Here is a 17,859-nt window from a genome sequence, read left to right as displayed (position 1 = left end):
AGAGTTTACATTGTTTTTTTTTTTTACTGTTAATAGCTCGGTTAATGCGGCGCTTGCCGGCGGAAGTTCCATGGAAAAGGGATAGAATTAAAGACTTTTCCCCAAGCTTACGCAATCTGCCTTTGTGGTGTAGCGCGGATTTGGTGTCGTGCTTAGGTGTAGTCGCGTCGAGCCGAAGGTGCTGGGTTCGAGTCCAACTCTATACATTATTTTTCATTCCTCCCTTCTTCCTTTCTTTTCCCGTTTTTTGTGTTGTTGTTTTCTATAAATATATACCTAAATAACTGTTATTCAATAAAGTGCAATAAACAGCAAGAAAAGTATATTGTTATCCAGAGAACAGATAATACACCGTATATTAAATATAGATTAACACTAAGAATTTCTAGCCTTTCATACAATTTTGTGTGAAAAAACCAGAGTTGATAACCATTTGATCATTTTCTAATCAACGTTCCCACGATTCTTTTTATAGACTGATAGTAATTATTACTTTCCAACGTGTAAATTGGACACATTCAATGTCATTTTCGATTCTTTTAATATCAACAGAATGTGCCGCAGCATTACTATCTTTTAGATACCCTAGTTAAATACGTCAGACATAATGATACAAATGGATTAAAAGTACAGAATATTCAGCGGAAGAACGCAATATAGGCGAAACTGAAAGGGACAGTATGAAATTTGTAGCAGCAAGAGGTTTCGGCGTAATTTAAAGATCACATTGTACAAGGTTAATTTCTGGTGACTGTACTTACCAACTGTGATTACACAGGTTAATAAAGACAAAACAAGCGAGTGTTTATTATGAAAACGGCTTATACGAAACCATTTAAATGATAACAAAAAATTACATACATCAAAACCCTGAAACAAATACCCCTGTTATTGTCCTGTTCTAATTATATAGCCGGCTTAGAACAATAAACTCCGCTGTAACCTTGAGTCTCTGTATGAGTAACTACGGACGTCGTCGATTTCGTCGCACGCTTTCCTTCAAATCGTCGGTTTTCAGTCTGTGAAGAGCACTTTCTTGCGTAGTAACCGGCTACTAGCGAGCACCCCGGCGCAACCACATGACAACGATGAGAGAAGCGAGAAAATCAAAAAAGCAACAGCCTTTTATTTTTGTTCTATGTAAATGGCATTTTACATGGCCTGTTTAAAATTTCGTTTAAACGGCCATCTAAAATATCTAAGAGATTACCGCTTGTCCAAAGAGCAATTGGTACTGCATTTACAATCGCTACTAGAAGGTGGCGTTTCCATTTTCTTCGAGCTACAGCCATGACGGCAAGGTTTTGATACCGAGTCTCAATCGCTAGAGACACGCTGTTGAACACCCACTCAATCGCAAGAGAGACTGAGGTATGAATTGCAAATGACTGAAATAAATTACTAAAAGTCTCTTCCCTAACGTATATGAACTGATGTAAGTATAAGAATCCATTCACCGACACTATAGCAGCAGATTCATACAACATGCTTATGATAGCGATATCAGCCATTAGTCTCTCACGACGAGGAGTACGAAAACTTCCCCAAGGAGCGGACCTTCTCTTCCACAACATATGACAAATGTGGTCAATAAAAACCATAGTGCTTCGTTCAATGACTTCTGCAGCGCCGTGAATTATTCCAAGTAAAGCTATGGCTTGTAAACTGCCAAGATCCGCTTGCAAAACTCGAAAAAGGACCGCCGCGCCACAATAGACCGGTGATAATAAGACGTACGAGTATCCCGGATGAGTGATATACACGTTTTGAACACAAATACGAGAGGCTACTTTGACCACAACTCCAAGGAGAGGAGAAAAGGTTGCAATTAAAAGCTTCCCGATTGAATTTTCTTTATTGTATGCTGGTATAATCAAGTAGAACCCAAGGACGGAAGCCAAGAAACCCAAAGAACTTGGTACTACCATTTTGAAAAATAAAGGCATTTTCTTTTGTGAACTTGAGCAGAAATACTTTGTTAAAATGTAGACTTGCATACACTGATTGCTTAGAAAGAGAGCCTTAAGAGGAATTCTTAATGGATAGGAAATGTGAGAATGAGATATACCAGAAGCTTGGAGGGCAACACGATAAATTGTGTCCAAAGAATATGTAATCAAGCACGCCAGGAAGAGTTTTGTTTTAATCCCCATTAACTGAAAGGGACGAAAAAGAAACAGCACGAGAATAAAGAACCAAATATACTTGAATGCGCAAGCAATTACATCCGACATTGATCTCATCCATTGCATTTGTATCGAAGTTGAATTCACTGAGTGAAACTCACAGTGCTGCACAGTTTCGAAAGATAAATACAACACCATTGTGGATATTGTCCCTACGATGATAGCCATTAAAAGGGAAATCCACGCGCCAATGTACATAGATTGAAAACTTGTATGCAGAAAAGAAGGTCTTAGTCGCTTCCAAGCCATGGATTCGTCTTCATTTAGGTGTTGTTCCTCGGTTTCTTCGTTTTCTTCTTTTGAGCAGGCGTCAGTTACTTTAAAATCAAAACCGTGGGAAGCCAGATATTCTAAGCTTGTGGCTTCTCTGTCGCTGTATTCTTGGTAGATAAGTTCATCCACTGGATGACAATACCATTCTCGTCCTGTACTTTCCAGAGGATTGTAACCAAATAATTCTGCGGTGAATTCAGGTTCCTCTGGATTGTAATGTTCCGTCACACCTCGAGTAAAACTGTATAGAATGTGCCAAAACACCTCTATCAGAGTGCTGGTGCTCATTTTCCTTATTTTCCAAGATAGAATAGGTCCAACTGAAAACTTTACACACTGATTGCAACCAACACTCATTAACTCGACTCTGAAGCGCTCAAGGGAAAACCGAAACAATCTTGAATACTGAAGCCCTTAAAACTTCCTTCTAATTTAAGACCATGTGTTTCAACAAACTTGGGGACAATTCGCGACGGCACGTAGCAGCGACAAATCACTTCTTGTGTGCGTATTGTGGAACTGAATTTTGTCTCCGCGCCGGAATTTTAATTTTTCACCGCAGCAATTTCGCGACTTGTCGCGATGTCAAAAGTCGGTGGCAGAGATAAAGTTGGTCACAAAGATTCTTCAGCTACACACAGGAAGCGATCGCCACGACCTGTTGCAGCAGTTTGTCGCTCGACCTGCACACAAGGAGTGGTCTATAGCTGCGACCCTGGTGTTGGAACGACATGTCGCCTAGTGTTCCGACCTTTTGGCTATTGCGTATAATGCATTATATATAACAAACCGAAATAGTTGCTGGCTAGCAAACTAAAAAGGGGTTTATTGTATATATTGATCAATTATCCACAAAACCACTTGTAGTTTTTGAAGTAATGGTTTAATAAACGAGCAGGAGTGTTTTAACAAATTTTATGACGAGGCGTAGATGAAATTAAACTTCGCTTTGATCAAACTACGAGTTTGTTGTTAAGCCGTCAGCTTTTAAGCCGAAAGGTTTTAAAAAACCTTTCGGTTAGATCTGATATGTGGTTTATTTTTCCATCGATCTTTGGCTTTATTATGATATTAATATTCCCGGAAAAAGGAGAAAAAAAACTAAGAAGCCTGAAACTCGTCATTCCTACATAATATATAGATTCGCATTGAACATCAGCTTTTTTTTAGGTTTTCTTTTTTGAATGATAAATGCATTGTGCGTTTCAAGAAAAGGACAGTCTACCCGGGTGTATCAAACACCCAAAAGAGAGAGATGGGTCTAGGTTATTTGTCCTCGGCGTCAACTTTATAACTTTAAAAAGTTTTGAGCATCATGACTGCGGCGGGAGGCTCGTCGTACACCAAGCCACGCGCAATACCCTTACTTGAATTTCCCAAAATGTCTTTTGCTTAGTTTGTTGCAGAAGCAAACCTTTTTGCTATCTGAGCAGTGGCAGTCTATTTGTGACAATACAGAAAAAGGCAGTTGTGCAGACGATCCTGCTTCATGGTGCTTCTTAGAGCTCATCTTAGCTAGTTCTTGAATCGTTGGAGAGCAGAAAATGTTGTACGTTCTTTTCGCTGTTGTCTTGTGTAAATGGTTCGGTTCCTAAAAACTGAATGGCCGTTTAGTCATGACTGACAACTGAATTTAGTTATTATTCAGATTAGTTGCTATATGAAGGCACTAAAGCGAGGTATAAAGAAACTGTTCCAGGCGCCTCGTTTTTCTACTACAACGTTAATTGAAGTTTAATTGAAGTTTAGTAACAGGTTAAACTCGGTTGTTTCTAATTTAGCTTGAACTGAAAGTCTCGTTGACATGTTTCAAGGAACCTAAAACTAATATGTCAAACCTGCCGACAACTTGCACTGGTTATTTGAAAAAGACCCAATTTGTTCTAAAATCGTCATTTTCGATATTTCATTTTCTACCGGACTAGCACATAGCAAACTTACACAAACCAAGACGTTGCTTTGTAGTTTTTAAGTAATTTAGATTGAAGTGGAAAACAATGATTGGAAGTATAGAGTTGTTTGGCCGCATTCTGTTCGGTTTTACACGAGGTGTGACAGAACATTACAATCCAGATGAACCTGAATTCACGGCCGAATCATTTGGTTACAGTCCTCTGGAAAGCACCGGCCGGGAGTGGTATTGTCATCCTCTTGGTGAACTTATCTACCAAGAATACAACGATAGGGAAGCCGCAAGTTCGGGCTATCTAGCATCTAGGAGTATTAGCATAAGGGTTACTGATGCTTGCTCCACAGAGAATAACGAAGACATAGAGGAGCTTGAGCAAGATAGAGAGAGAAGTATGGCTTGGAAGCGACTGAGACCATCTTTCACCCTCACAATTTGTAAATCAATGTACATCGGAGCTTTGATTTCCCTGTTAACCGCTGTTATCGTCGGTGCCATATACATTCTGATTTCCTACATCTGCTATAAAACTGTGCATAACTGTGAATTCTCCCATAAGAAGGAAATTCCATTACAGGTGCAATGGACGAGAACAATTTTGGGTTCGATCCTCTGCGCTTTCCTTTACATCTGGTATTTCACAAACCTGCTCTTTCTGTTTCGCCCATTTCAGCTAATGGGTGTGAAGAAAAAACTGTTTCTAATTTTTTGCATTTTTTTCTGTTTGGATGCAGTTTATCGTACATTGTTTCAGTACCTAGGATTCTCTCAATCAAAGCTTTCTAAATTACAGAAGATCACACTAAACGTACTTTTTATTACCAGCGTATGCTGGCAAGCATATGTTATAACGAAGCACTTTTGTGGACATATATGGTCAAGAAAACAAAAGCTGATTTTGTTCTTCCAACTAACTGTACCAGGAGGTTTTAGTTTCCTTCTTTCTATTCTCATTACGTCGTTGATCTACCCTCTTTACAACAAACAAAACAAAGACGGCAAACTATTAATCGCGCTTTTCGCTCCTCTCTTTGGCGTCTTCCTGAAAGTAATCTCGCGAATAAGCGTTCAGCGGTTATACAACATCACGCATCCGGGACATTCTTTTGTCTTGTTGGTCCCCTTGTATTGTGGGGCAGCTGTTATTTTCAGAATTTTACAAGCGGATCTCGGCAGATTACAGACCATCGCTCTTCTTGGAGTAATTCATGGAGCTGCAGAAGTCATAGAGCGAAGTACAATGGTTTTTATTGATCACATTTGTCATCAACTGGTAGTAAGAAGAAGTTCGGCTCCTTGGGGAAGTTTTCGTACTCCTCGTCGTGAGCGACTCATGGCCGGATATTACAATCATGAGTATGTTGTTTGAATCAGCTGCTATAGTGTCTGTGAATGGATTCTTGTACTTGTATCAATATGTTTACTTAACAGACAAGCCTATGTTAACTTTGCTACCACGATTTGCCATTCATACTTCAATTCAGCTTGTAATAGAGTGGTTTTTTACCAGTGTCTCTCTGGCGATTGAGACCCGTTATCAGAATATAGCTGTCATGGCTGTCTGGCAAAAACGGTGGAAAAGACATACTTTGGTGGCAATTGTAAATGCAGTTCCAATAGCACTCTGGACTGGTACTAACCTTTTACCAGTTGTGCACGGACGTTTTGACGAATTCTTAAATCAGACATGTAAAATGCCTTTTACTTGAGAAAAGAAAACAAACGCCGGGGAAAAGAAGACAAGAGAATAAAAGGAAAGATAAAATCCCAACAATTTTTATCCTCCTATCCTTACCCTGCGCCCTTATTTCTCTTAGCCCAGCCGCCACGCATACCTACTGAAAGATATTTCAGGTGGGTTTTTTGATAAACCTTGTGGCTACTCTAAGATCACGATTAAGATGACCCTCGTCTGTGACGACTAGCCATTTCGTATTTGGTGAAGAGAAGGCCTGAAAAAGTCGGAGGAGAGCGAAAAGGCGGACTAGCGCGTCCTTCCCCTCCACCTCAAAACACACTCATGGAAGCCCGTTAACAAGGTAGTCACGACCTGTTTTACTGAAACTGTAAGGAGAAGTCAATGAGGTACCTAGAATTCGGGTGTTCTCATGCTTACGTAGTCAGATTTCTGGTATGATTTTAATGTTTAAAACATTGATTTCGCAAAGAGAGATTTAGTATTGGTTGATATTATAGTAAATAAATAAACGTTTTAGAGGTAGCACATTCACTTAGTGGTTCTTAGTCGTCTACCTAATTCCTGATCGAATTGGCATTTGGAAATGTTTTTTGAGGAGAAGGAAAAACCGGAGAAACCAGAGAAAAAATTTCTTAGAGCAAAGGAGAGAACCAACAACAAATTAAACTCAACCCACATATGGGGTCGACGTCATGATTTGAACCCATGCCACGTTTGTGGGAGGCGAGTGTTCTCACTACTGCGCCATCCTTGCTGCCCTGTGCAGCAAGGATGCAAGGGATGGAGACCCCGACAAACTTGGAGGCGCATAAGGATGTTAGAACTTTAGGAGAAGGACTTACGTGGTGTGAGGCAAGAGTCACTGCTTAAAACAGAGTCAGAGGGAAAGAATGAGTGGAGGACCTGTGCTCCATCAGGAACGAAGAGGACAAATGATGACGAGTTAAAAGTGCTCGAAGGGCTAAACACAAGGTCGATCAAAGGACTTAATTCAGGGGCACCCAACGACTGTTTTCTGTAAAATATCTGTTCGGAGAAGCAAATATTGCGTAGAATTTTCTGTTACTTGAGGAAGGCTAAAAATTTCTCGATAACCGTTCCACTCATGAACAATTTTCGAAACTTATCTCATAAATTCCCTACGATTTTCTGAAGCTTAATTTGCTACATTTCACTCCCCAAGTAATGCTGTTTTACGTATAGAAAAACGAAACCTGAAACTTTCGGATTCAAAAATGTGATTGGGAGAGGAATCAGAAAATTTTTCACATTCGTAAAAGGATATAAATTGCATCTAAAACTTTCGGAAAAATAATTCTGAAGCTCTTTTAATTTCGAAAAGACTCAAGTTCCCTAGGATGACCGAACAGAATCCAGTTTTATAGCGCCGCTTAGAATGTATTTTTTGAGATCTAAAACTACTCTGAATAGCCTAAAAAGCGTTTTCACCGTATTTAGGACGAAGTCGTCGTTGGGTGCCCCTGTTAATTAGTGTGAGGCAAGAGTCACTACTCAAAATAGAGTCAGATGGCAAGAATAAAGTGGAGGACCTATGTTTCATCAGGAACGAGGAGAACTGAAGATGATAAGTTATAAGTGCTTGAAGGGCTATTCACAAGGTCGATCAAAGGACTTAATTAGTGTGAGGCAAGAGTCACTGCTCAATAAAAAAATAGAGTCAGATGGCAAGAATTAGTGGAGGAGCTATGTTCCACCAGGAACGTAGAGGACTGAAGAGGATGGGTTATAAGTGCTTGAAGGGACAAAAAAGGCCTCAAAATTATGTCCGACTCCGGCCAAGGAAGGTCAACTCTACATTTGAGTAACCCGAAACAAAAACAGCGAACCAGACAAAATAAATGTCTAATTTATTTACTAAAAGCATAAAAGGAATAAATACAAGTGTCCGTCTTGTTGTGTCTGCTTTCTTAAACACTGATTTCTATGCTTCGAATTGTGAACAAACAATTATGAATAAACAGTTTCCAGTGAATTCATCTGTTTTCCATGTTCCTCCCCAAGTTGCGCCATGAGCTTTCGACTCTGACACAATGCTTGATAGAAGCTCTGAATCTCAGCAAATGATGACTCGATAGAGGACAGCACCCCCAGCTACAAACAGAAAAGAAAACAAGTGTTGATGTAGAGAAGACTGAAAAAATTGCCTCCCATGAAGGGGCTATAGCCTTTAAGAGAAACAAAAGCCAATGGCAAAAGTCGAACTTTTCGTATGATGAACCAAATTGCCGTTGAGGTCGACCCATTGAGTTCGACTGCTAGATCGAACGTCGAACTTAACTAAGCGTTGAACTAACTTGACAAGAAAAAAAAATATGGCGCGAAAAAGTTTACAGTCGTACGGTGGAACCCCGCTTTGCGGAAACCCGTTCATAAAAGATATTTGAGGGATGGGATAGGAAACGGAAGTAACAAATACAGACATTAAGTGCCCAACTGTCTTTAAGTTTTCCAAACCCACTCTGTGAGACATGTGTGATTGACCTACCAACTGGCCATCTGCCAGTGAGAAGTTTCTTATCCACGTTATATGTTCTAGCAGCACAGGGAAACTAGCCAAGTTTGATGAGATCATGGGCAAAATCTCTGCTGTGTTCCTAGCGAGGAAAAAAAAGAGTATTACTGTTATAGTAAATTACGAACTACGACTGAGTCTATACTCTAAGAGGGTGAAAGGGTGAGGGTGAAATATATACAAGTTCCTGGTCGAGAGAAAGCCCCCGACAAGAATTTTGTGGAGGCATCTAAAGTGGCGTTGAAAACAGAAAAAGGGTCGACAAGAGAAGTGATTACAACTGCGCCCTTGGAACGCAATTACATGTAACAATAGATGGCGTGGCAAGCGTTCTAATGGGGACAACACGATTCCTTTCTTCTTTTTTAAGGGACGGGATAAAAGAGCCTAATTTCTTCAAGAAAAGCATCGTGTCAACTTGGGAAGACGTCAATCAAATGAGAGCTGCTAAAAAAAATAAATCTTAACAAATACGACGTAAAAGAGCCAAAAGATTGATTATCTCATCCAGCGATCGTTACTGCAAATTGATTTCCCCGGGGAGGGTACTTCCTATCTAACGGGGATGTGCCGCTATATGGGGTCGTAATTTTACCACTGGATTGACTATAATGGAGTTACAATTTCATAAGAGTTACTTGATTGAGGAGAATTTTTTTTGTGTCCAGGAATTTGAAAAAAAATGGGCAAGTTCATTTTAGGATTGCTGACCTAAAGGGCTTTATAAGATAGATGCACAAAGAGAAAGTGGCTAAGTATATTACATTTACCCAAAAGTGACTAAGGTGGGGTCTATAATTGGCCACACAATAGACTAGAATGGGCTAGGGGTTCTGAGAGAACAGCGGCACATACCCAGCAAAAAAATGACACGAGTAGCCCCCCTGGGTGAAAAAAATACCATAGCTCAATGTGTAGCTTGCGAGCACCCTGGGGATCTTTGCTAATAGGCTACTCAACATGCAGTGGAAAATTCAATATTGAATGTGGTGACCCCTCTAAACGTGACAGCGTGCCACATTGGATTATTATATACATGCCCATTAATTGTCCATTTCTGAAATCAATTAATAAAATTCATTGTAACAAGATTTTAGTTAGCTTACTTGTGATGGGCTGCATCAATCTCCAAGAATTCTCCAACAAATGGTTGTTGCAGTCTTGAAATGAGTTCATCTTTTTTCTCAATGATGGCAGACAGTTGACCAGAGATCTGTTCTAAATGATGACATCTCTGTCCTGTATAATAAAGTGAACTGTTTTAAAAGTATTATAGTTAGGGGAGACCAAGGAAAATTATTAAGAAGTATAAAATATTGTGGTCTCCCTAGCAGACGCCATTAGGGCTTTGAAACATGTCTCTTCCCCGAAATGTCAGAGTGAGAGGCTAAAAATATTTGCCATCCAGTTTTAAGTTACACTTTGTATCTTATTATTAGCATTACTTATTTTCAGCAGCACTTAATCGCAATGTAGCAGAATTTAAATCAAATGGACACTATATACAGCTTTTTTTAAAACGGATGGCAACTCAACCATATTTTTACGATACAAAACTTAAAAACCAGTTTGAAACATGTTCATTTGTGTTACGGCTAAACCTTTTACAACAAAAAGTAGATTAAAGCATCTTAAAGTCTCAGAATGTTGTTCAAATTTAACTGGATTCAAAGGAGGGAAACCAGCAAGGGGAGTAATGATGAACTATTACTGAGTTAGTTAATGCACTTCGCAGTTCCTCCCATTTCTTCCAATGCAAGCCTCAGGTCCTTTCATGACTCTTCATGACAAAAGAACAATATCCATGCTGCATAATTAATTTAAATTACATATTATTATAAATAAATTACCAAGTATATCCACATGAGTGATATCTTTTGTTTCAGCTTCCTTTAAATGGCACTGAATTTCAAGGTTAACCTTGATTGGAGAGAGACCATAAAGACCAATTTACCTTCATCGATCTGTAACCACTATTTTGATATTCAATTTGTGGAGAGTCAAATTAATATGAATAGCTAGAATTAAGCTCCTGGGAAAGTTTATTTTAGGGGTATTTCCCCCCAAAGGAGATATTTCCTTATTTGAGGTAGTAATTAACACTGTAAAGGTATGTGTAACCTTTGGTATGTGTGGTGGGATACCGTAAAATTCCAAAAATAAGCCCCTCCATGTATAAGCCCCCCAAACTCGTAACGCAAAAACCCCTCCATTAAATTGCCCCTCCAAATATAAGCCCCCCGGGGAGCTGGTACTTGGAAATTGCCCTCAAATACAAAGCAAAACGAAGCAAAAACGATAAATTTCCTTGCAACTATAAGGCTTGCCCAATCGATTTTGAAATGCAAATTTCCCACCGTAGATAAGCCACTCTGAATATAGGCCCCTCAAAAAGGGCCTTTGAGAAATATAAGCCCCGGGGCTTACTTTCGGAATTTTACGGTAAGTTAAAGTTTTAGAGGTGCACAGGGTATCCTTTTGGTATTGTGGTCCTTTGATGATAAGTACACTGTAAAAAGGTAAAAGGTTAAGGTTTGTTTAGATAGGATTAAAGTGCACTTAGCTTTCCAGCCAGCATGCAAAGAACGTCATGTCCGATAGACCGGGGCTAGTGGATTTTACTGTCGGGTTAGTGAATTCTGTTCTTAACTTGCCTGCCAGTTAGGTGAAATTTTTTTAAGGGATTCTAATCACAAAAGGACAGTTATCAACCCTGGTCATCATCGGGCTAGTTAAAATGACTTTTGGGCTAGTACATAATAACCACTGCTTTTCTGAATGACAAGCTGTATAACTGACTTTCTTTGCACCTTGCCAGCCAAAGTTTACAGGTACTCCGCTTGTGACAAACAACTAATCCAGGATTAAAAACCCCAACTGGCAAGAGGCAACCAGTTGGCTATTTACAAGCATGTCTGAGAATTTGAATTCCGGATGACTGAGGAACAAATCCAGCTAGTGGTGGGATTAGTAAGACTCCAACTCAGGACCATTTGGCCATCCTGCCTTCCCAATATGATACCTCTATTACAGAACCTCAGCCACAATTCACTCCAGAATTTTTCAATTATTTATCAATATCATGAAAGACAAAAGACAGACAACACAAGTTTGTTCTTTAAAATTTTTGTTATTGGCTTTCCTTCTGTCTTAGATAAACTGAATTTTTTTTTTCGTGTCCTAAATACGAAGAAAGAAAACGGCTTGCAGATTATGACTCTTGGTGCTAGGCAACCTTGAGTAATAATGTACTCTTCCTTGTGCATGGGGGTTGCAAAAATTAAATTTACCAAGCCGTTTGCTGTTCATTGTTCTTGGAACCTTTAGTACAGATGACATCGTGCAAGTTTGTTGGCTTAATTAAAGTTGTGACTTGTCTTGTCTGCATATAATTATCATAAAATGTATAAACAAGCAATACTGGTAAATTGGGAGTTAAAGAAATACCTTGTCCAAAGCTTTCCCAAGCCTTGTGATTTCTCTCAGAAGTGTTATTAGTATCACTGATGGAGAAGTTGTTTCTGCTTTTCTTTTGATTTCCTCAAAGTTTGAATTCTTCTATAACAAGTTGAAATACTCATGATTATATTTTAAAATATCTAGAACATCTCCAAATTTTCATGGCATTGAAGTTTGCTCCCTATATAGTACACAAGCCTGCGTAGCAAGCGTTTCCTCGTGAGGTTCGTCTAGAAAGCTGGGACAAGAGCAAAAAAAATGAATGACGGGGGAGGGGAAGGGGAACGAAGGAACCGCTTGCCCGCAAACCCCAGGATTTTGAAAAACTGCGTTCGCCCACGAACGCAGCTTCTGATTGGCGCGGTGCGGGTAGTGTTGATTACTTAGCATTCGAAACATCAATCAAACCAGGTATGCTTTGTTTTCGTGCGTCACAGATCTGGTGTCATCTGATTTGTGGTCGCAGATTACAAATGCTTTGGACTGATATTTATTGGAATCGTGTTTGTGCGAAGGTTTATGAGATCAGAGCCTTCAAAGTATAATTGGAGATCGAGCAGTGGAGACTAGGGAAGGTCAATTTATTGAGAATGACGGCGTGTGGATCTGACTGGAAAAATGAACTGTTTGTTGGAGATAACATCAACATAAATCAGCACATCGGTACTCGACACTAGCTAAAGCCGCCATGGACAAGCGATTTGTCAGCTTTTTGAAATGAAAAGATTCTTTTTGTTTTATGGAAATTTAGCGGCATCTATTGTAGAGAATGTTTCGACTCAGGCTGAACAGCCGCTCTGCAAAACTTATACCCGGCGGAGTGAATTGTTCCGGACAAATCATTTTTGACGTGTCGACAAGGTTTCAGACAAGATAAAGCCACACAATAAAAAACAAGAAATTCCGCAGCAATCGCTCATAGTTTTAACTTTCTTTTATCGTAAAACTTTTTTATTACAGTTCTTGCAATCGCCTGCAACATGTTCTATTAGAGAACAAAGTAATTTTACAAATCTGGTAATCCAGGGGTAATCTGTTCGTTATGTTTCTATTTTGACGAGCTGTCAATTTACAAATGAACCGAACCGTGAAATATCAAGGGGTGTTTTCCAGAATCGTGGGGTTTGCGGGCGAGTCTTTCCTCTTCTCCCCTCCCCCTCCCCCTTCAACCTTTTTTTTGCTTCCGCTCTTACTTTCGCGCAATAACTCGATTGGAAACGCTTGCTACACAGGCTGAAAGTACACCTGCAAGTGTCATGCCTGTGGATCGAAAACTTCGATCTCATGCCAACTCACGACTGTGTTCCAATTTGTCATGCATGGTAGAAAAGTTTGTGCCATTACAGCATTTACTGACACATTTTGAAAAATATATTAATTATTTAAAGAAACTGGAACCAATAAGAGAAAAGAAAAGGCCATGTGAATGATTGACTTTCTTTGAATTCTCTTATTTTAGTGGAAAAGTCGCTGGAGACAAGGTCGTGTTCTTTCATGTTAGAAGGAACTCTTCCTAACATCTTCGGAATGTCTTCGGACATCTTTGCATATCTTCGGACCTGTACGAAAAATTTTGGCACTCTCAAGATAAAAATGTCACGCCTATAACTTAAAAAAGTTGGCAGGTATAAAGTAGTCCTATTCATTTCTCAATGCAAACAAATTTGATCCACTGACATTATCCCCACAAGCACAACTTTAGTGTTTAAGGATGAAAACAGAGAACATGAGTGATGACTGTAAGTCACCATGCTGATCATTTATTGTCAATAATAATTTCCTGCCAATCAATGTCATAATTGCGAGATGGCAGAGTTTTTTTGTCACATTGAATATTGTGGTGAAAAGTCACAGAACAGTCAGCCATCGATTATTCATCGATTACCAAAATTAATCGATTCATTCAGATCGAATAACAATGACTTTCATCAATATGGTGTTTATTAAATACAGTGTTGACTACCCTGCGAACAGAGTCTCCTTCGATCTTCCTAGAAAGATCGAAGCGACTCTGCCAGCAGGGTAAGTGTTGACAAACTTAAGCTTAAAACTTACCCTGTCAATATGACCAGAATTCTCGGCAAACTTAAGGATATTTTGTAAAGATCCTACGTGAATGTACGTCGAAGATGGGGACCACGGGTTTGAATTCTCACCCACAAAGGACGAACGAAACATTTCCCACTATACGAAGCGCAAGCTAGTGCAAGAACTTTGAGCAAGTTGCAATTTGTAACTCGCGCTTCATGTACCCGACAATGAAATAGGTCTGGGGAGGGAGGAGAAGGGCAGTTGCCTTGGTGCGGCTTAAATAATTTTGATGCTGTCTTTTATGTTATTTATAGTTGTGATCGTGGCCATTTTTGTGATTTTCGATGAAAAAGGGTCTGCTTTAAATATTACTTCTAAAACCCCTCTGGCTCTGAACCACAGTTTTTTTTACCAGTCCACTGCCTCTCCCTCACAAAGGAGATTATTGTTGTTTCACAATGAGGGTCACTTAGCTTGTAAACATGGCGGCTTCCTTTTTGTGCATTTTGTGGGTGGAAAGACTGATCGAGAACTCTTAACCAACATGGCATTTTTTGAAGAAGAAAATGGTCATAACAATGACTTTGGAGTGGCTCTACCTTCAGAGCTTTGGTTAGCAATTTTCGAAAAATTTAACCCCGTGTATGATGATATTTTTACATTGTGTCTTGTCTGTAAGAGTTGGCGAAGTATAATTGTTACCAACACTGATCCTTCTCTTTGGGAAAAGATAATCGTAAAGAATGTTAGAAACTGTAGCTACGACAGTGCTATTTTGGGAAGATTCAGAACTATCATCAAACTATTTGGTCGTTTTGTGAAGCTCATTCGGTTACAGAAATGTCATGAACTTTTCACTGAAATTCTCCTCTTGTACGCCCCTCGTCTTTCATTTTTGACTACTCTTGAAATAACTGGTATGCCATGGTCGAAGAGGCTTCTCAGAGGGCTGAGTTGTCAAAAATCTCTTGGGTGTGTCACCTTGGAGGGTTCCCTGATTCTTGAAGGAATTTTCAATGAGGATGATTTGCAGCACATAGCTGAGAGTTTTCCTCTGGTTAGAAACCTTTGTTTGCAATACTCAGTGGTCAAGCCAGATTGGATAACTACTGTAAGAGGTGTCATGATGTCCAAGTATAATCATCACATAACAAGTCTGGAGCTAGAGCGAGCAAGAATAGATGCATCTGATCTCAGAGACTCTGTCAAAGAACTAAAAGGCTTGAAAAAATTTAGTTATGGGAATGACCAAATTCATGGTTTGCCATCTACTCAGCAACTCCATTTAAATTCCAAGTCTGTTATGGAAGTGGAGCTTTTTCAGGTTGGAGATTTTGCAGAGTACGATTTTGTATTTCCTAATCTGAAGAAGCTGACACTAAATGGTTGTACTTCTGTGTGTAAACTGGGCATTGATGCATCCGCACTGAGGTGTCTTTATCTACTGCTGTGTGTTGAGGTTCGCAACCTCAACAGAATCACTGCTAACTCTCTGCATGAGTTAAAACTAAGGAGATGCAATGCTCTTATTCCAGCAGAACTGATAAGTCTTTTGGTTAGAAACCCAGACATCAAATCATTAGAGCTTGAAGTGTACTGGTCAAGTTTAAGACTAGATCAGCACTCGACTCCATCATTGGAAAATATCACAATATTTGACAATGGTGAACGCTTGACCTCAGTTGACATTCGTTGTCCCAAACTGCAGCATCTTATGATTAAAAAGTCAATGACTCGTTCCACTATTTTAAAAGCAGTTTCAATATTGTCTTTTGATGTCCAGAAGATTGTAGTCAGTGACATACCTAACCTTCGGAAAATCACTGTTGAAGCTGACAGAGTCGCATACCTTGAACTGAACTTTGAAAGAAGGCTAGATCATGTCAAACCTATTGAATATACAAAGTTAAATTTCAGAAGTAGGATGTGTCAGTTGAAAATCAAGCATCTTGTTGTCAAGAAGTGTAATTTGAAAGCTCTAGTTGTTTCTTTGTGCAATGTTCAGCATATATCCCTGGAATACTGTAACCTTGACTGCCCTGTTGGTGATTTGATTCAAAACTGTGGTATGGTGGAATCACTGACTTTGAAGAACTGCTACGGGCCTTGTCAGTTGAACTTGAACAGTGAGCATCTCAAAGAACTCCATGTTGTTTCCTGTACATCACTGCTTATGGATCACATCAATCTGGCTTGTCCATCTCTGGTAGTACTCAATGTGTCTGGACTGTTATTCTTGCCAAGCCAGGAAGAAGTAAATTTTATTGCTAGCAATGTCAGGGAACTGTCTCCATTTCTTGGATCTGTTAAATTCTCTCATTAGATGAGGCCTGTTAAATAACAACCCCAACTGGCTTTCCGAAGATTTACTATGATTTTCCAAACTTGTTCCAAACATTGCTGAATGTGATTTTCTACCAGCTTGAAGCTGGCTAGTTCGCAAAGTTTCAGTCCAGGGCGATCCTATTTACTGTAAATCCTCTACTAAGCCCCCCCCTCTCAAATAAGCCTCCTCCCTCTAATAAGCCCCCGTTCATGGGAAGGAAGTTAATAAGCTCCCCTCCCCTCCCCTAAATATTCTTCACTAGTAAGTGATAGACTGTATTAATCAATCATGACTGTAAAAATTCTTGTGGACTGATCCGGGGTGGTTTATTTACTAACTGGAAGTTCGGATTTGATTCTGATCCTCGGCTGCTTGACCTAAAACTTCCTTTACTAGAGCTTTTCTACTTTGTGTTCTAGTTCTTTATGGAGACCTGATACCATTGTTATTTCTAAATTAAATAAGCCTCCCTTCTCTATTAAGCCCCCCCCCCTCAAATGGGCTTGGAATAAATAAGCCCCCCCCCCCCACCCCTTGAGGGCTTAATAAAGGATTTACGGGGTTAGCGAGATATAAGCAACTAAAGTTTTGGTTCTAGGTCAGTAGCGCTCCTTGTTTCATCAGCGAAATGACTTCAGACATTGGCGAATGGAACGTTAAAGAAACGACGCGTAGGCGAAACTACTTGTCACGCGTGCATTTGTGCCGAAATGCACAAAGGTGTAACTCGTGCCTTTCATGAATTTCCCTTACTAAATAGTGCGCACTAAAAAACATTAGCCAACTATCCTTACTCTACTATCCCATAGTTGGTCGCATAGTGAAAAAAGTACGTCAAGTGCATTTTCTCTCAGTCTTATTTTCGAAATGTTCCACCACAACTCATCGTTTATATTTTCTCGCAGTTTTCTTTCCCAAATAGACGTCTAAATACCGCACTGTAAACAAAGCTAGCAACACTAGGTGCGCTTAATGTTCTTTTCAAAATGTCGCAGGGATGAACAAACGGTCTAATGCATGTATTTCGAGCTGACTTTCTCATATGCAAAAGATGTAATTGCCCAACTTCCGGTCGCTGGAGGGGTTTGACAAAAATTGCAAAAAAAATCTATAAAAACAGCTTTGAGGACGTTCAATTGAAATAACAAGAAAAAGGAAAGAAATCTTAAGGATAGACAAAGAGCAAGGAAATACAAAAAGAAAGAAATTGAACAACTGAAGGAAGAAGAAGAAAAGGAGAGGCACGCAAAAATGACAAAAATCAACGAAAGGAAGAGAAGTTGGTCTGGAGCCCCGTGGTAGGCCTCTGACAGATGCAAGCGAACTATACGCGCTTCCGCGCTAACGATGCCAGCTGACATTGCACATGGAAACATATCCGTTTTGTTATTGCTTTTAATATGACTAAACTTTTGGCTAGCACAAAATGAGCCGACAACATGA

At 39.6% G+C, this 17,859-nt stretch overlaps 3 protein-coding genes and 1 pseudogene across 4 annotated transcripts; 2 read left to right on the top strand and 2 right to left on the bottom strand.

The window, feature by feature from the left end:
- Positions 1 to 708: 708 nt before the first annotated feature.
- LOC140941398 (uncharacterized) lies at positions 709 to 3,089 on the bottom strand. The gene has a single exon (XM_073390392.1). The coding sequence runs from the start codon at positions 2,814 to 2,816 to the stop codon at positions 1,137 to 1,139; it is 1,680 nt and encodes a 559-aa protein (XP_073246493.1). The 5' UTR covers positions 2,817 to 3,089; the 3' UTR covers positions 709 to 1,136.
- Positions 3,090 to 4,456: 1,367 nt separating this feature from the next.
- On the top strand, positions 4,457 to 6,077 carry LOC140941697 (uncharacterized; annotated as a pseudogene).
- Positions 6,078 to 7,924: 1,847 nt separating this feature from the next.
- Positions 7,925 to 14,257, bottom strand: LOC140940334 (uncharacterized). Of its 2 annotated transcripts, none has more exons than XM_073389276.1 (6): positions 14,115 to 14,257; positions 12,048 to 12,155; positions 10,451 to 10,520; positions 9,707 to 9,839; positions 8,574 to 8,682; positions 7,925 to 8,179 (listed from the first exon to the last, which is right to left on the bottom strand). In XM_073389276.1, the coding sequence occupies exons 1-6, from the start codon at positions 14,235 to 14,237 to the stop codon at positions 8,036 to 8,038; spliced, it is 687 nt and encodes a 228-aa protein (XP_073245377.1). In that variant the 5' UTR covers positions 14,238 to 14,257; the 3' UTR covers positions 7,925 to 8,035. The 2 variants fall into 2 exon arrangements, with proteins under 2 accessions (XP_073245377.1, XP_073245376.1); XM_073389275.1 differs by having other exon boundaries at positions 7,928 to 8,179; positions 12,048 to 12,158.
- Positions 14,258 to 14,601: 344 nt separating this feature from the next.
- LOC140940327 (uncharacterized) lies at positions 14,602 to 16,437 on the top strand. The gene has a single exon (XM_073389265.1). The coding sequence runs from the start codon at positions 14,635 to 14,637 to the stop codon at positions 16,411 to 16,413; it is 1,779 nt and encodes a 592-aa protein (XP_073245366.1). The 5' UTR covers positions 14,602 to 14,634; the 3' UTR covers positions 16,414 to 16,437.
- Positions 16,438 to 17,859: the final 1,422 nt, after the last annotated feature.

The sequence above is a fragment of the Porites lutea genome, chromosome 6 (genome assembly GCF_958299795.1).
Source record: "Porites lutea chromosome 6, jaPorLute2.1, whole genome shotgun sequence".
Lineage (NCBI taxonomy): Eukaryota > Metazoa > Cnidaria > Anthozoa > Scleractinia > Poritidae > Porites > Porites lutea.
Note: the sequence above shows the minus strand (reverse complement) of the source record. Positions and strands in the feature narration are given on the sequence as shown.